The sequence below is a fragment of the Haemorhous mexicanus genome, chromosome 1 (genome assembly GCF_027477595.1).
Source record: "Haemorhous mexicanus isolate bHaeMex1 chromosome 1, bHaeMex1.pri, whole genome shotgun sequence".
Lineage (NCBI taxonomy): Eukaryota > Metazoa > Chordata > Aves > Passeriformes > Fringillidae > Haemorhous > Haemorhous mexicanus.
This window is the reverse complement of record NC_082341.1, coordinates 126,632,087-126,648,047: the sequence shown is the minus strand read 5'-3', so window position 1 is coordinate 126,648,047 and position 15,961 is coordinate 126,632,087. Positions and strand designations below refer to the sequence as shown.

The 15,961-nt window shown below is 37.7% G+C and overlaps 1 protein-coding gene across 2 annotated transcripts; it reads right to left on the bottom strand.

The window, feature by feature from the left end:
• Positions 1-2,514: 2,514 nt before the first annotated feature.
• Positions 2,515-15,816, bottom strand: LY96 (lymphocyte antigen 96). Of its 2 annotated transcripts, XM_059862428.1 has the most exons (7): positions 10,679-15,816; positions 8,310-8,608; positions 7,075-7,204; positions 6,023-6,112; positions 5,002-5,130; positions 4,077-4,129; positions 2,515-3,107 (listed from the first exon to the last, which is right to left on the bottom strand). In XM_059862428.1, the coding sequence occupies exons 3-7, from the start codon at positions 7,166-7,168 to the stop codon at positions 3,018-3,020; spliced, it is 456 nt and encodes a 151-aa protein (XP_059718411.1). In that variant the 5' UTR covers positions 7,169-7,204; positions 8,310-8,608; positions 10,679-15,816; the 3' UTR covers positions 2,515-3,017. The 2 variants fall into 2 exon arrangements, with proteins under 2 accessions (XP_059718411.1, XP_059718403.1); XM_059862420.1 differs by lacking the exons at positions 8,310-8,608; positions 10,679-15,816 and having other exon boundaries at positions 7,075-8,289.
• Positions 15,817-15,961: the final 145 nt, after the last annotated feature.

Below are 15,961 nucleotides of genomic sequence, written 5' to 3'. Positions count from 1 at the left end.
GCTAGCACTTTCCACCAAGGAAAACCTGCTGTGCAGAAGGGATTTATGCTGCTATGGTTCTCCTTTGATGCCTGTAAGACAGATCAAGACACACCTCCTGCATCATTAAATCCAACTCCTTGCTGCAGGGACCGGACCATGTAGTTTATTTGTTCCAAGTGTCTGTGCTTTGTGTCATCCAAGCTAAGTGGTGACCAAGGGAATTGCTTCCCTGGGCACAAGAGATGCTGCTGTAATACCTGAACTACTTGGAATTATCTTTGTGCATCTATCTCAAATGATGTTACAATTTCAGCCAGCAAATGTACGTTATTGTGGTCAGCAGGCTTTCACTCACTTGAAATTATGAATATTTTATGGCTTTTGTCAAATAAAACTGTAATAACACAGCTCAAAGTGTGCAGTCTTATTGGAAACCACATTGTACAGGAACAGCTTCTTCTCATAATTACATATTTGGCAACAGAGGGTGAGGGGGTGAAGAAAAGCTCTTTTCCCATCTGCAGAAAATCCTGACAGCCTCTTAAAAACAACAGTAATGAGAGAGAGAAAAAGAGGTATTTGTGAAGGCTTTAGATATTAATTTCACACAAATATGCCAAACACAAAACCTTCCTTCATTTACTTTTGTTTGCATGGGAGGTGGCTTTGCACATTTCACTGGAACTCCTGGCAAAACACAAGGATCTCAGGTCAAGTAGCTCTCACAGAATATTTTAAAAAAGAAAATCTTAGTTGGTGTTTTATTTCACAGTATTCACACCATTCCAACTCTAGACAGAGGCAGAAAATGAAGAAGCAAAAAATGGATCGAAATTTACTGGACCAATAAGTGAAGAAAAGGGAAACATTCAGATTAGTCTTCATAGAGCCCAAGTAGCTCACTTCATCCTAAGGAAAATCCTCTTTGCTGTGGAGCCCTGAATATGGGCTCAGGGAAGTTTGGAAAGGAAATAAGTGATAACTGTGGTCAGCTCTGGACAGCAGTAGAAGGAAGGAAGGAAAACTTTTTAAAAACTCTGTCCCAGGAACCAGACATGAAGAGCAAAGCTTTGCCTTCAGCTCAGCCCTTCATCCTACAGTATCACAGCAATTTCAGATCAAGCTGTTTGCACGATCTGACACTTTACAAGATCTGTATTCTCTTGTCCAGGGGAGAATGTGGTGTGGCAGTAACCAGCACTGGAATAAGTGGAACTTGCCAGTCATAGAAGGAAAAAAACTTGAGGCTTTTGAAAAGTCTTTGCTTTATAAAGTGTGGCTCCTGAACTCTGCCTTGCTGTCCTATCTGCTGGCATGTACAATTATAACCCTTCAGCTGAATATCTATATTAAAAAAGTCTGCAAGGCAAGATACTGAGTGCATATGTTTATCTGTAAATGTCTCTATTCAGAGATAGAAATTCTATTTATACCTTTACATGTACTGTAAATTTTCTATAACATCCATAAACCATTAGAACATGCTTATGTAAAATAGAGCATATGAATGTCCTTGATCTCCAGAAGCGTTAATCTCTCTTACTTGTGTTACTTGCTGCTTAATAAACAAAATACTTCTTTTAACACCCCAAATAATTCAGGCCAAAAAAAGCCTCAGACCACCTTGTCACTGAAGATGATTTTGAGACTTGTGTTTGCTGGATGCCACGAAATATATAGACAGGTATAATAAGGTAAGACTGTTCCTTAGGTCAATAATTTGAAACAGACACTATTTGAAATAAGCAAAACAGAAGAAGAAAGATAAGTATTGCTTGCCATGGTCTCAGGCTGCTTCTTGATTAGAATTTCAGGTTAGGAATAAATTGATCACAACTGTAGTAAATCAGCTCAAACGTAAGCAGAACATGCTGCGATACTCCATCTTGGACTGCTCCTGGAATGGTCTGTGGACTGAGTGAAAGCACAGATGCTTTGCCACCGTCACTTATATGTAATCATGGCTTCTTATCTTCAGTCATTATGCAGTTCTTCATCTGTTTTTATTGACTCTTAATCATTTTGCTTTATTTAGCCAAACTACCTATGATTAAAGCCAAGTTTTAAATGGAATATCTACAAACTTGGGTGTGGAGTTTTTCCTTGAGTGCAGAGGAGCAGCAGAGAAGGCTGGGTGGGTACTCAGTGTCAGCCCCCAAGAGGCAAAAGCTACAGGAAAACTTTAGAAATTCCTTGGAGGAAAAACTGAGGAATAGATCATCCTGTTGTGTGACACCACCCTCCCGCTTCTGAAGGACAGTTTGTGTAGCCTCTGCCCCTCGGACTCTGAGCAAGAGCTAAAAACATTCTAAGGGATTGCTGTTGCAGCTCTGGATGGCCAAATTCAGCTGTACTGTATCAGTGTAACTGGAAAAAAAAAAAATGTTCCACTTTGGATTTTATCCACATCAGCTAGTACCACATAACAAATTATTACTCCTCTGTTTCAGCTTGGTGTAAACAGAGCAGAACAATATGAAACTTCTAAAGAAACATCAGAAAATAACAAGAGAATAAAAACAATCTCTTAAATTGATTGTACTAACAAGTTTTATTGTTACAAGAAAAGAAAAAAACCCAAACAAACAAAAAACCACCCCCCACCACTTCACAGCAGGGTTCCCAAATTCAATTGCTGTGTTATTTTAAATTGAATACTGATGAACTTCTGATTCTGGCACTTCAAAACTTCAAAACTTGATTACTTTAGCTCAGCCTGAAGTACTCAACTTTATTGTAACTCAAGGCACAGCACCAAAATGCAGGACCAGCCTGACATCCAGTCAGGGTAATTCCATGGATTAATCAGGATGCCTGATTCCCAGAAATTTTGGGCACATTGGCTGAGCAACTGATTATGGCTGTGCTACAAATGAGAAAGACTATATCTTATAGCTTCCCAGACAGTACATGATGTATTCTGCCTCAGGAAATTCAGTCTGCATATTACTTCACAGCTTGGATTCCAGTTGCTCACAGAAGTGACCTCCATATTCTGGAATTATTTGAGAAGTTTGTTGCACTCAAAAAGCATCTTATTTTACTATCATGGTGAAATTCAAGCATATGAGCATATTATTCTCAGAATCATCAGAGAATCCTTGCAAAACAATACTATAATTGCCCTAAAACAAGGAAGAAAAAAAAAGAAGAAAATTAGTCCACAATACTGCCTGCTCTTGTCTATAAGTGGCTTCTTGGAATGTTTCTGGTGATTTCTGTTAGAACTGAAAAAGACAGATTCCCATCAGGGACTGTTCTCAAAGGTATAGTCAGGCATACGAATGCATAAAAGTAAAATAGTGCTCAACTTCCTTCTCACAGCCAGCCCACTCAGGAACAACATTTCCTGGTCTAGCAGAATCCCACCAGGAAGTGTCAGGTCTACCATAAGTTCCTCATCAATAGGAGGACAGCTTATGGCAGAGGATGTTCCTGTCTGTTACTAGTTCTGGGGCTACAAGAGCTGTTAGACTGAGGGAGGCCCATGAGCTAAGGAGGATGGTGGAGATTTTGGACCAGTAGGAGCTCCTTAGTGACATTTTTAGGGATTAATATTGTTGATAAGGGTCTTGGAAAAGCTCAGACAACTGATGAGGCAGCTGTTGGATGAGAATGGCTTAACCTGAGGACTGGTGCTGCCCCTGGTTTAACAGTAGAGCACTGCTTTTACTTTTTGGATACTGTTATCCCTTTTCAAATCTTTGAAAATGGTTTCATGGAGTAAAAGAGCAGCATGTGAAGAGAATATAAAATAAAGAATGAAATGGGCAGAATGAATATGAATGGATTTTCTCAAACTGGTAAAAGGAAAGAGAATAATTTACCAAAGAAAATGGAATAATGAAGGTGACACTAACTGATTACTTTGGTCTTTTCTTTTATAAAATAAAGGAAGAATGATAGAGGAATAATAACCTTAGAACACCTAGCATTTCAGAGATGCTACCATTTTATTGTCATCAATTCTATTATAAGAAAGTTTTCTGACATTTCCTCTTCTGTTTTCTACAGTTTGGGTGAACATCTCTCTTCAGAAAAAAATATACCTGTAAGTATGTGATTTTACTATTACATAAAACATTAAAAAGTACCTTTGGAAATGATATTTTTGAGCCTTTAATGTCAAATGCTGAGTCAAGTGTTTCTGAAAAACAGAGATAATTATAATACAAAGAGTTACTTAACCATAAAGCCATCAATCAGACTGCCTAAATAATTTCAAAGCAATATGGCATATCTCTCAGCAGCAGTTGCCAATGTCACTTACTCTTTCACTGATAAAGCCCTCATCTGGTTCTTCTCTCAGAGCTCTGACTTTTTGTTGAAACCACATTAGAAAATAGAAATTAACCACAGTGCTCCTGCAACATCTCCTCCAGACAAATCCTACTGTGATAACTCCAGTAATTTAACTTGTAATAGTAGTTCACTTTAATGGTAACTGAAGAGACCTGATATTGATTTTTAAAGAAAGGAAAACACACTGTATTTTAAACTCCTCACAGGTCTTTTTGGCCTTTAGTCTGACATCCTGCCTGAATTCTCTGAATCTGAGCATGTATTGTGCTAATACTTGCTAGCCCCTACCAAAGGATTGACTCTTCTCTATTGGAAAACAACAACAAAAAAACCACATCCTACATAGGTGTATAAAATCTCTTTAAAAATCCATCCAGACACATACCAATAAACTTTGTTCTGGATATTAGTAGTGCCCACAGTGCCTCTCAAGTTTCCTGTTCAGTCCAGTCAAATTCAATCTTTCCATGTCATTTTAGAGATGTTCACAATACGCGTCATCATCAGATGAAGGATATTAGTAATCCTCATTTATGGAGATGGAAACTGCAGGACAACGATGTTAAAATAAAGAATTTGGATATTTTCTATTTCAATAGGGTTCTGGCACTGGAGAATTGCCTGCTCTGAGGTCTGCTGCCTGCAAAGCAAGGTCTAGATTGTGGAGATAAAAATCTGTTTGCATGGGTTGATTGCACCATGTATTTTCACACCAACCTCCTTTCAGCGTTCCGCACACTGAGTATTCATCGTCAGCTCCGCTGCAGAGGAGTTCTTTCCAGAGGAATGCTTTGGCACCATCATACCAGACATTGAAGACAATCTTCAAAAAGTGGATGTCACTTCCTAATTAAAACATTGCAAGTAAGGAAATGGTAACTGGTGGGGAGGAAAAGCATTTATGGAGACATGCTGTTCAGATAAAAACTAGATTTTGCCAAAATACTATATTTTTGTAAGACTCCCCCAAAATTAAAAAGGTATATATCTTGAAAACTGCTACTTCCAGAAAAAAAATAAAAAAGGCTATTGTTGTTTTCAACAACAACAACAGATTAGTCTTAAGAAATATTTGGGAGAAAAATTTCAGTATGTTTTAATTTCTTCAGTAAAGGAAACAGAGCTCATCAAGATCCACAGCTAACCTAAACATGTGCTCAAATGAAGACCTTAGTTTTAAGCAGGTGTTGCAAAGAAACTATCAGAATGCATGATAAAGATGTCTTTCTGGGGAAGAAAACCTAGTGTAGAAGGGGAAGTTTGTGATACAGCCAGGTCCTAAACATTTCATTAGCTGGGCTTGCTGGCTTAAAGCTGGGTTTAAAGGTCACCGTTAGGTTTGCACACAAAATGCAGAACCATTTCCAGCTTCTGGAACATGCATATTCTTCATAGAAGTCCTGCCATAGTTGGATGGCCTGATGATACTCTCTCTCCTTTAAAAGACTTGGATCTTGTCCAGGCCAGAAGACCAAAATGCACATACACCTAAACTGTCACAGATTTGCATTTACAGTGACAGTCCTGAGTGCAGGGCTCTGGTAACTGCTCCAAGTAAAACTCAAGCACATTTCACAAATCATCATTTCTGTCCATAGCTATAGTTTATCCATTCCATTTTTAACCCCAGAAACCAATTTCCTAAATCACATGGCATTTAGGATGAAGTGTCAGTTTTTCAGTTGTATTTCATTTTCAGAATTTCCAGAATATAATTGTCTAGTTAAGAGACACTCACTTGGAATCCAGGTAAGAGCAGCCTTCCAGACAGGTTTGTTTGTCGTGCTGCAAGGTGTCAGATTAAACTTGAAAGCATGAGCTGTAGAATCTACAGGAAAAAAAATTATTTCACATTGATAGTGTGAATAGGCTTCTCCATAAAAATAACAAGAATATACAGTTATACACTCAAAAACCACATACATATTTTTAAATGTATTTAAGTTATATACTATAAAATTGCTCAATATAATATATGTGGTAAATATTAAATATGTTTTTAAAATTTTATTATTAATTATTTTTACATTTAGAGGGTAAAATCAGAATCATATTTCTTTAAGTAAAGAGAAGTAAATTTTTGGTTGATGATATTTTGCACACAAAAACCAGAGAAAAAAGTACCTTTATTTATCTTTTGAAGATATACAAACTTTTTATTAGCACTAAACCAGCATGATCTACTGAAAATATCCCTACTTATGCTAATCATGCTGACAAGAGCTAAAAATATTTTTAATGCACCAGCATATTCTCAAGGTAAGGTAAATGAACCTTTGAGTAGATTTGCTCTGTGACTGACCCAGCTTGCATTTTTAAAATACAGAAAATATCAGCCCATGACACAGACAGGGCAAGAAGGGACACACCATGCTGTCTCAGAACCTGATTGGTACTGAAGCCTGACAGAATACAACATTCCCTCTTTTTTCCACATACTTCAGGCTTTTCATTGTAACATACTGGTTAACTCAATAGGTATAGTTTATACAACAGAGTACTTGCAAAACTAGTTTAAATCCATTATCTTATAATATTTTCTGAACAAAAACATGCCTACTTTACTTGAGAATAAAATTCTCTCTCTCCTAGCTGCTGGAGCCAGCATTGTGGTAAGATTTATGCCTATGAAGTAAAATTCTTATAAGAGAGTGATTAATAACAGAAATATACTTATTTTTCTCTTCTGTATTCTTCAAAGAAACAAATTAGAATGAAAATTCTCAATCCCTCAGACAACAGTAATTATCCCAGAAATTTAACAAAATGATTATCTATTTTTTTACTTACCACAAAAAGTGTATGACATTTCAAGATCTGATGATGAACAAATGAATTCACTGACTCCAGGGGTGAATAAAATGAAAAAAAGGAGTCCAAACATAGTTACTTTTTTTGCTCAGTATCCGATGGCATAAAACTTCATTTGGGAGAAAGAGGAAGAAAATTCAGCACAGTCATCATCAGTCACATGTCTTTGGGGAAAGTTCTGCTATTTATCAAATTCTTTGCAATATTTGTTAATTCTACTGCAGCACTGTCAGTTATCATCACACTAAATTTTGTTCAGAAAAATAATTCCTGCTTTTGTTGTTACGTTTTCCCCAGACAATGCAGCTGAAAACGAGAGTGAAAAATTAAAGAGAAAACCGTGTGAAATGGGGAAGTGAAATGACATTATGACTACCAGAAGCATGTAATGAGCAAATTTAGTTGACTCATCAGGGGTAAGATTTTTAAAGGCATAATTTCAAACACAGAGTTTCCTGCATATATTAAAGAAGAGAAAAATCCACACATGATGAAAACTGAGTCCATTCTTTTATTTTTATGGTAGCCAGTACCTCTCACTGGTTTTCATGTGAGCTTCTTACAAAGCTCACCATGCTTTAAGAATACACCAGACATCTGAAGGAATGTAATTAGATGATGTATTTCAAATGGAGCTGAATGCAACCATCTGATGTTATGATGTGCACAAAAACCATGATTGATTGTGCCCAAAGATGGGGGTAATTCCTAGATTAATTAAAGAAAGGGAAAACTGAATTAAAGGTGCCTGAAAGTACCAAATAATTAACTACAACATTAAATAATTTACAAAATAAGACAAACATTTCAAAATTTAATGCAGCTAGAGAATTCTCTTCAGTATTTCCAAATCTTTTGAAAGACCACAAGAAGAGTCCCACTGGTCTGACAGAGTTCAAAATTTTAAGAAATTTTCAGTATTTGGCTTTTAAGTGGGATTTCAAAATCATATAACTTTCCTGACCGATCTCCAGGGTACATGCATCACACACAGATTTTTGCTGTTGTTTAACAGGATGCTATAAAACATATAAGCTCCTTGTGATCATAGCAATAACACAGCTCTGTTTCATGATGGACGAATTTTGCTTAAAAATAGTAAGACATGCAGTGAAATTGAAATCAATCAGGAAGGCTGTAATAGTTGGAAAAAAGAAATGCAGTAGTGAGACAGACACAAAGGAGCTATGAAACAGCTATGAAAGAAGAGCTACCTTTTGCACGTACAGCCAAAAAAATATTCCTTTCAGCCACAAAGCCATGACCAGAGGCGTGAAGGAGTTTAATCTGTGAAAAGCCAAGCCAGGCTCTCTGCTGAGTCTTTCATCAGTCCAACAGGTTTAGCACAAGTCCCAGGTCAGAATGAAGCGGGCAGGAGGTGACAATGACTGTACCCCACTGATATTCAAGATTTCCCAGCTGAACATGGATCCCTCTGTGGTTAGATCTGGTCCAGCATTGCTGCTCAATGCGTTGGGTGGCTGATGCACTCATGGGCAGAGTGGAAAGAGCACTGCAGATTGACAAGATTTTACATAAAGCTCTCTTAATATGAAAGAAGACAAACTCTCTGCTGAATTGACTTTCTAGACCTGGTTCAAGCATGGGGTTTTTTTTCAGATACTTGTTGCAGAAAAGTTATAGATGAGGAATGAGTCCCCCCTGGTGGCTAAGACAGACAGACACATGTAGAAACCTCCTGCTCCTTCCTTATGGCACTTTTATTGCACAAGACCACTCCAATGCTTTAAAAAGTCAGTGTAAGAAAGCTCAGTTTAAAAGTATCTGGCTGGCTAAATGGGAAAATATGAACAATAAGTACTACTGGTATCATAGCTAAAGTGTCCTTTATTACCATGATTATAAAGCCTACAACCTTGACCGCTGTGTTTTGTCAAACTGTCATTTAATCAAAATAGCCTAAATTATTTTTAAATACTTTCAGCAAATTCTGGTTTTGATGCTTATGGCGTTTCATGCCAACATCAATGCTGTTCATAGATGTCTTGGGATGATCCCTAAAGTCCCAAACCAGTGCACTAATAGTGTGAAGAGTCTGTTCTGCTCCTTTCGAGTAAGTATGAGGATCACTGCAAAAGATTAGAAAGTTCTACACACTTTATTTTACAAAATCTTTTTTCTTTACTATAATCTTTTTCTTATCTATTCCAGTCCAGAAGGAAGGCAAAAAGGAAGGAGAAGTGGAAAGAGCCACACAGTAATGTTACTTCACTGAGGTTTTGTCAGTGAAATACTTCATTTTTTTCGAAATCCTTTGCAAGTAAATTCAGTAGGAACCAGCTCTCATATCCAATTAACAGTACATAAATTCAGGTCTTAAGAATTTAGAACTTCATACCTACAACTTCTAATTTTGCTACATCTGAGATGTTGAGAATAGAAGTTTATTCCAAGGTTCCTCAATGATTTGTGGTTAAAATCCTCAAAATAATTCATAATATTTTTATCTTCTTTCTCAATGCATCCAAGAAGTGCTTAACTTACTTTTGATTGCTTTTCAAAATAATCACTTTGTATTTGGCTTGTTGGCTGCAGATGAGTACATTGACCAGATAAGCACTTATAAGTCATTAAAATCTCCCTCAGGAAAGATTTATAATATGCATGATCATATCCCATCACAGAAAAATAAATAACAGTACACCAGTATAACAGGGGAAAGTATTCAATTTCAAAATGTTAGTTAGACAGAATTAAAGATTATATCCTACATTTTGGCATGTAACAAAATTTCACTTTACTGGAAAACTCTTTTAAGACATTAACCACATTTATTGAATAAAGAAAGAGGCAATAACAATTTTCCTTGCAGGACCATTTGTGAGTTTTTGAAGTAGATAGTTTTGCACCTGGAAGCAGACGTTTATTCCTTCTGATTCTGGGTTTAGGGTTGATGCTGAAGGTACCATAATGTAAAAAGGCCCTATATAAGGCATAAGACTGCATTCACAAAACAAAAATACACTCAACTATCAGCATGAAGAATAGAAAACTGTGGACTCTTCTCAAATCCCCTCACCCTTTCTTTGACAATGTTTAGAGTGGAAGTAGAAAGTCATGCCCAGAGATACAATAAAGAGGTAGAGGATTCATTTCCTCTCATTGCCTCTTCCACAGGCAACTGATTAAATGCTTGAGAGTGCCATGGGAGTCCAAACCAAGAGCAGGGCACTGGCACATATCCAGTGGTGCATTGTAGCGTTTGAGTAAGAAACCAAAGAGTTTTTGAAATATAAAAAAAGTGCTGTGCATTACGCTGAATATGTTTTGTCAAATGCTGTATGAACTTTGGCTTAGTGGTTTGATTTGAGTATATCCCATTAAACCACTGGAGACTACTAAAATGCAGCAAACACATACCAGGTGGTATGGTTTTCCTGTGCAAACTATTATGTTGGAAATAACTCCCTGCCTCTTGCCAGTAGCCTTATGGTTTATTCTCTGCAAGCCAAGTTTAGGACTAAAACTTACAGTTGTACCCTGAAGTATTCATTAAACTATTAAAAATTCCAAAAAGAAGAGAAAGAAGAGGATGAAGGGATAAGAAAGGGAGATGTCCTACCTGACGCTCACAGTATGCACACCATGGCAGCACTTTCCACCCTGGAATTCTAGAAAGGGAGACAGCTGGACATATTTTGCGGCTGTTTGCTCTTGTTCTCTGCTACTCCCTGCTTAAAATAGCTGCTAGCTGAGGTCTGTGTAGCTCTGGGATAATCTTATTATAGAGGATCCAACTCACAGCTAAGCACACTTGTCCCATTTCTCATGCAGGCTGCAGCAGGCTGTGCTGTACCCTGGGGAATGAAGAAATCCATGGTATGAGACATGAAGAAATCTGTGGTATGGCCACAGAACTCCAGAGCGACCGAATTACAGCAGTTTACCAAGCTTCCACCCAATTATATTGAGCAGTTGTAATAACTCATGTCTGCTCTTAATTTTTACAGCACAAAGAGACTTTCACAAAGTTTCCATCACCTAAATCAAGCCCTCATGGTTCCACGCAAAAATTTACAGATTTTCTTCATCTTTACCAATATGGTATGTAATAAAGCAAGGCCCAGTAAAATTAGCTAGCTTTTAATTCTACAGAGTGTGGTTAACAGCGTGAAGTACCTCACAGCTTTAAAGATTTCTCTTTGAAGTGCCAAAAAGGGATAATTTTCTCATCAAAAATTTTTATATTTGCATGAAAAAATTAAGGTTGTGGGATAATTTAATTTTAAAAATAACTTTAAAAAATGACTATGAACTTTGTACTTCATAATTAAGAACAGATAGGGACTAATGAATAATAATGTGGACAAAGCCAAAAACTTGAGAAAGGGAGAGGGTCACCAGTAAGAAAATAGCATGTAGTAAAAGTCTGAAAAGAAAAATTTGCATATATCCTGACTGTTATTCAAAGGGAAAAGATTAAAAAAAAAGTCATCTGTGACCTTTTTTGGAAGCTTTTAGGGCTGGAAAGGGATAGGATGAATTGGGTTTAGAAAGGAGGCTTCAGTAATTTCATACAGAATAACAGAATTAGCTAGGTTGGGAAAGACACGTGAAATCACGTGTCCAACATATAGAAGGTGTTTTCTTGAACAACCTCTTTAGGAAAAGGAAAAGAAATCTTGCAATTTCATTGGGGATCAATTGGGCAAGCTTTGGTCCATGTCCCTGCACTTGATGGCATGCCATGCCTTTTAATGGCTTTCACTTTGGCGAAGATTTTTTTTTTAAATAAAGCATCTATGCAATGTCTCTCATATCTTCCCCTAAAAGTTGTGTCTTCCTCCTTGATTTTTCCCCTGCTTTTGCAACATCTGTGAGGTTAGTTTTGCATGTTTTGGTCCTTTACACTGCATCTCATTAATCTCGGCCCATTTGCTTGTAGTCAGAAAATGTCCCATTTTTTTTTCTTCAATTGCATTTCCTTTGATCATATATCCTTTCCAGAGTGTTTGTAAGTCTTTCTTTTCTGTTTTGCAAGATTTCATTTCCTTCCCGAAAGAAAAAAAAAATGAAAATTGGGAAATTTAGTGACTACAAGAAAATTGTCTAGGAGGAAGTGAGATGGTGTGGAAAGGACCAAAACATGCCAAAACTAACCTCACAGATGGAGGTGTTCAAAGCAAGACTGGATGTGGCACTCAATGCCCTGGTGTAGTTGGCATAGTGCTGTTTGGTCATAGGTTGGACCTATAACCTGGGCAGCCTGTTCCAAAGTCTAATCACCCTTTCTATGAAGAAATTTCACCTGATGTCTAACCTGAACCTCCCCTGCCATATCTGCTTGAGGACATTTCCTCTCATCCTGTTGCTGGTTGCCTGGGAGATCAGTGACCCCCATCTGGCTACAGCCTCCTCTCAGAAAAGGTCCCCCCCTAGCCTCCTTTTCTCCAGGCTAAACAACTGAAGCTCTTTCAGCTGCTTCTCTCAGGACTTACCCTCTAGACCTTCACCATCTTCATTGCTCTTCTCTGGACACACTCCAACACCTTAATATCCTCCCTGAATTAAAAACCCCAAAACTAAACACAGTACATGAGGTGTGGCCTCACCAGTGCCAAGTAAAGGGGGGCAATCACTGCCCTGGTCCTGCTGACCACACTATTGCTGATACACATTGACACATTCCTGCTCTTCATACCAGATTGAGTGAAACCAGGACCAGGGTAAGATGTGTCCAGCTGCTATGCACAACTGATTGGTTGGTCCTGAAAAGGCTGCTGGACCTGTCAGCCTTCACGGTAGGCATTGCCTTGCAAATAAACAGTTTGTAAATCACTTATTTCAGAAAACAGGGCTCCCACATCAGTATTTCCTTCAGAACTCCACATGTTCAAGTACATTCTTTAGATCTCATAGTTTCTTCCATATCATGTACAAGTTACCAACACCCAAAGAAATATCAACAACTTCCAGGGATGAAAATGTTACCAGTAATACTTCTGCACTTAGTACCGGTTTTCACCAAGCATATGAAACTGAAAAAAAATACACTAAAAAAAAATAGAAATTCACATAATTAATAGGGTTGCTAAACAAACATGGGGCTAACAGACTTTGGGAATTACCTGGTAGTAATTTGTTTATTGAAACACTCACACTACAGTTGATTCCCTTGCATGATTTGTTAGTAGCAAGAGGGCCTGTTCTGATTTATGCACATTTTCTACCGTAGGAGGACAAAAAGCATTTCAGAGCTCCCCACCTGGAAATGCAGACAAAGCACTAAAAAATATCTTAACTGCTCAGAACACAGAGCAGAGAAGAAACACATCTTGGAAGTCTTTTTGGATTACAATTCCCTTCCTTTATTTTGATTCCAGTGTGAATAACTGCTCTCAACAATTCCAGGGATCTAAACCAGTCACAGATGTAGAAGAATACTCAAGTTCTGTGTTCATTTTTGGGCCCCTCACAACACAAAGGACACTGAGGTGTTGAGTGTGTCCAGAGAAGGGCAGTGAATCTGGTGAAGGGTCCGGAGCACAAGTCTTATGAGGAACAAACAGCTGGGGGAACTGGGGTTGTTCAGTCTGGAGAAAAGGAGGCTCAGGAGCGATCTTATCAGTCTCTACAACCTGAAAGCAAGTTGTACCAAGGCGAGGATCTGTCTCTTCTCCCAGGCAACAAGCACTAGGACAAGAGGAAGCAGCCTCAAGTTGCACCAGGGGATGTTTAGCCTGGATATTAGGAAAGATTTCTTCACTGAGAGGGCTGTCAAGCACTGGCATGGCTCCCTGGGGAAGTGGTTGAGTCACCAAGCCAGAAGGTATCTAAAAGATATATAAATGTGGTACTTAAGGACATGGTTTAGTGGTGGACTTGGCAGTGCTGGCTTAATGGTTGGAGTCAATGATCTTGGAGGTCCTTTCCAACCTAAATGGTCCTACAATTCCAATCTAAGTGTAGCAGCAAACAAAGCAAAATCAAGTAGAATATTGAGTATCTTCAGTAAGTCTGGTCTTCTTTTTCCTAATATAAAAGTACTATCCTATTATTTTCAAGTTGCACATTGGAAGTATTAAGTATTTTTTTTTTGAGACTACATCCCAGCCAGAATCATCACCTATCTTCTGGTAGAATTCTGGATTTTTTAATATTATTTTTAATCACCTGTGTGTCAGAAAGCCACCTACTAGCTTCACTTCCTTTTCACTATCAGAACACGAGCAGAATAATATTTATCTTCCATAGATGGAAATTTAGCCACTAGCATGGAGGTATTTTACTCTTGCTGCTTAATTCTGAACTGGCCAAATCTCAAATTTAAAAATGAAAACTTTTTTCAGTCAGAGGGAAAAGATGAGGATTTTGATATTGCTTATGGAGTACATAAATATAATTTTGGGGCCTTTCCTTTACCTTCTCCAGCAAACTCTATTTTCTGCTCTCCCCGTATTTGTCATTGGAAGATCAAGCCAACCTCATCTTTCAATGTAAGCACCAAAAGAAGTGGGTGAATGCATCAGACAAAGATTACTTTTAACTAAGTGTAAAACATCATTTCAATGAGGACAAGTAGTACAACCAGGTGATCAGAATTGTTTGTTCAATATAACTTGAACCTCACATGTTCAATATAATTTTATGAAAATTTTATTTATATATTATTGCTACCCATGGAATGATATTGGCTTAACAAGACTTTATCACCCTTTTAAAATTATAGTTGTGCCAACACAAAAAAACTGACTCAAAAATATTGGGATGGGACGATTTGCTTTTGAATTACTAAGCAAGTACATTGAGGGCAATCTGAAAAACAACATTCAAAACCCTTGTTTAATATCACGTGTGGTGTCATCCAACAAAAGGAAATTGAAATAATAGCATTGGAAGACATTTAGACTTAAATACAGTTTTTCAGCTAAAATTTAGGAAACAGCTTGAAAGTTAGCTATATTTTTTATTTGCAGGATCAGAATTACTAGTAGCAAGTATTGGACTTTCTTATTACAAAGGGCACTGTTAACACAAAATTAATTTTCATTTCAATTTTGGGGGTTTTTTCAATTCAGTAATTTTTGTGTCTCAAAATATTTAGGCCTCTCATTCTTTGAAAACAAGTATCTGTCAGTTTATGTGCCTTCAGCTAAAAAATTTAACTCCAACTTCTACACACTCAAGGGAGAAGAACCAGTCTAGTACCAGAAAAAGATCAGATTCCCCTTTTTAAGTGGAGTAAAAGGTGGTTTTCTTCACCTGAAAATCAAGAGGTGCGTTCTTTAAAGGCACAATTGCTTCCCCACCTTACACAAATGCTGACAGAATGCATTTTAACCACTAGCTGCTAGAATTTTCTTTGATTTTCATTGATTCAAATACAGCACCTCTTGTCAGTAGGATACTCACAGAGCAAATTTTATGTCACGGTGCTTTCCTGTGTCCAAGAAGAGAAGCTTCTTGCTCTCCACCTTTGGGGACAGGGCTGCTCGGAGTGGGACTTTAGTTTACCTGAGAGTACCTTTGAGTAGCTAGAACTTACTGCTCTATATTAACACAAGCATTCTCCCCATGTTCTTCTCTCCTCTGGGAAGGAGTTGTAGCAGGAATTCACAAGAATACCTGTCTGCTTTCCAGAGACTCCTCCTAGCTACCGATGGTCTCACAAAGGGAAGGGAAAGCCACGATCACTCCCTTTATACCACCACCAGCAGCAACAAAAAACCTGGTACTTTCAGATTAAGTACAATTAACATTTAAAGCTTAACATCTTAACTACATACTTGATAGGAAATGAGTGTATTCTGACACAGAGGTGGTGAGACTGCCACACAGCTCAGGCATTTTACAGTTCTCTGGAGAGCTAAAACCAATAATCAAACCAAGAATAAACAAGCAAAAG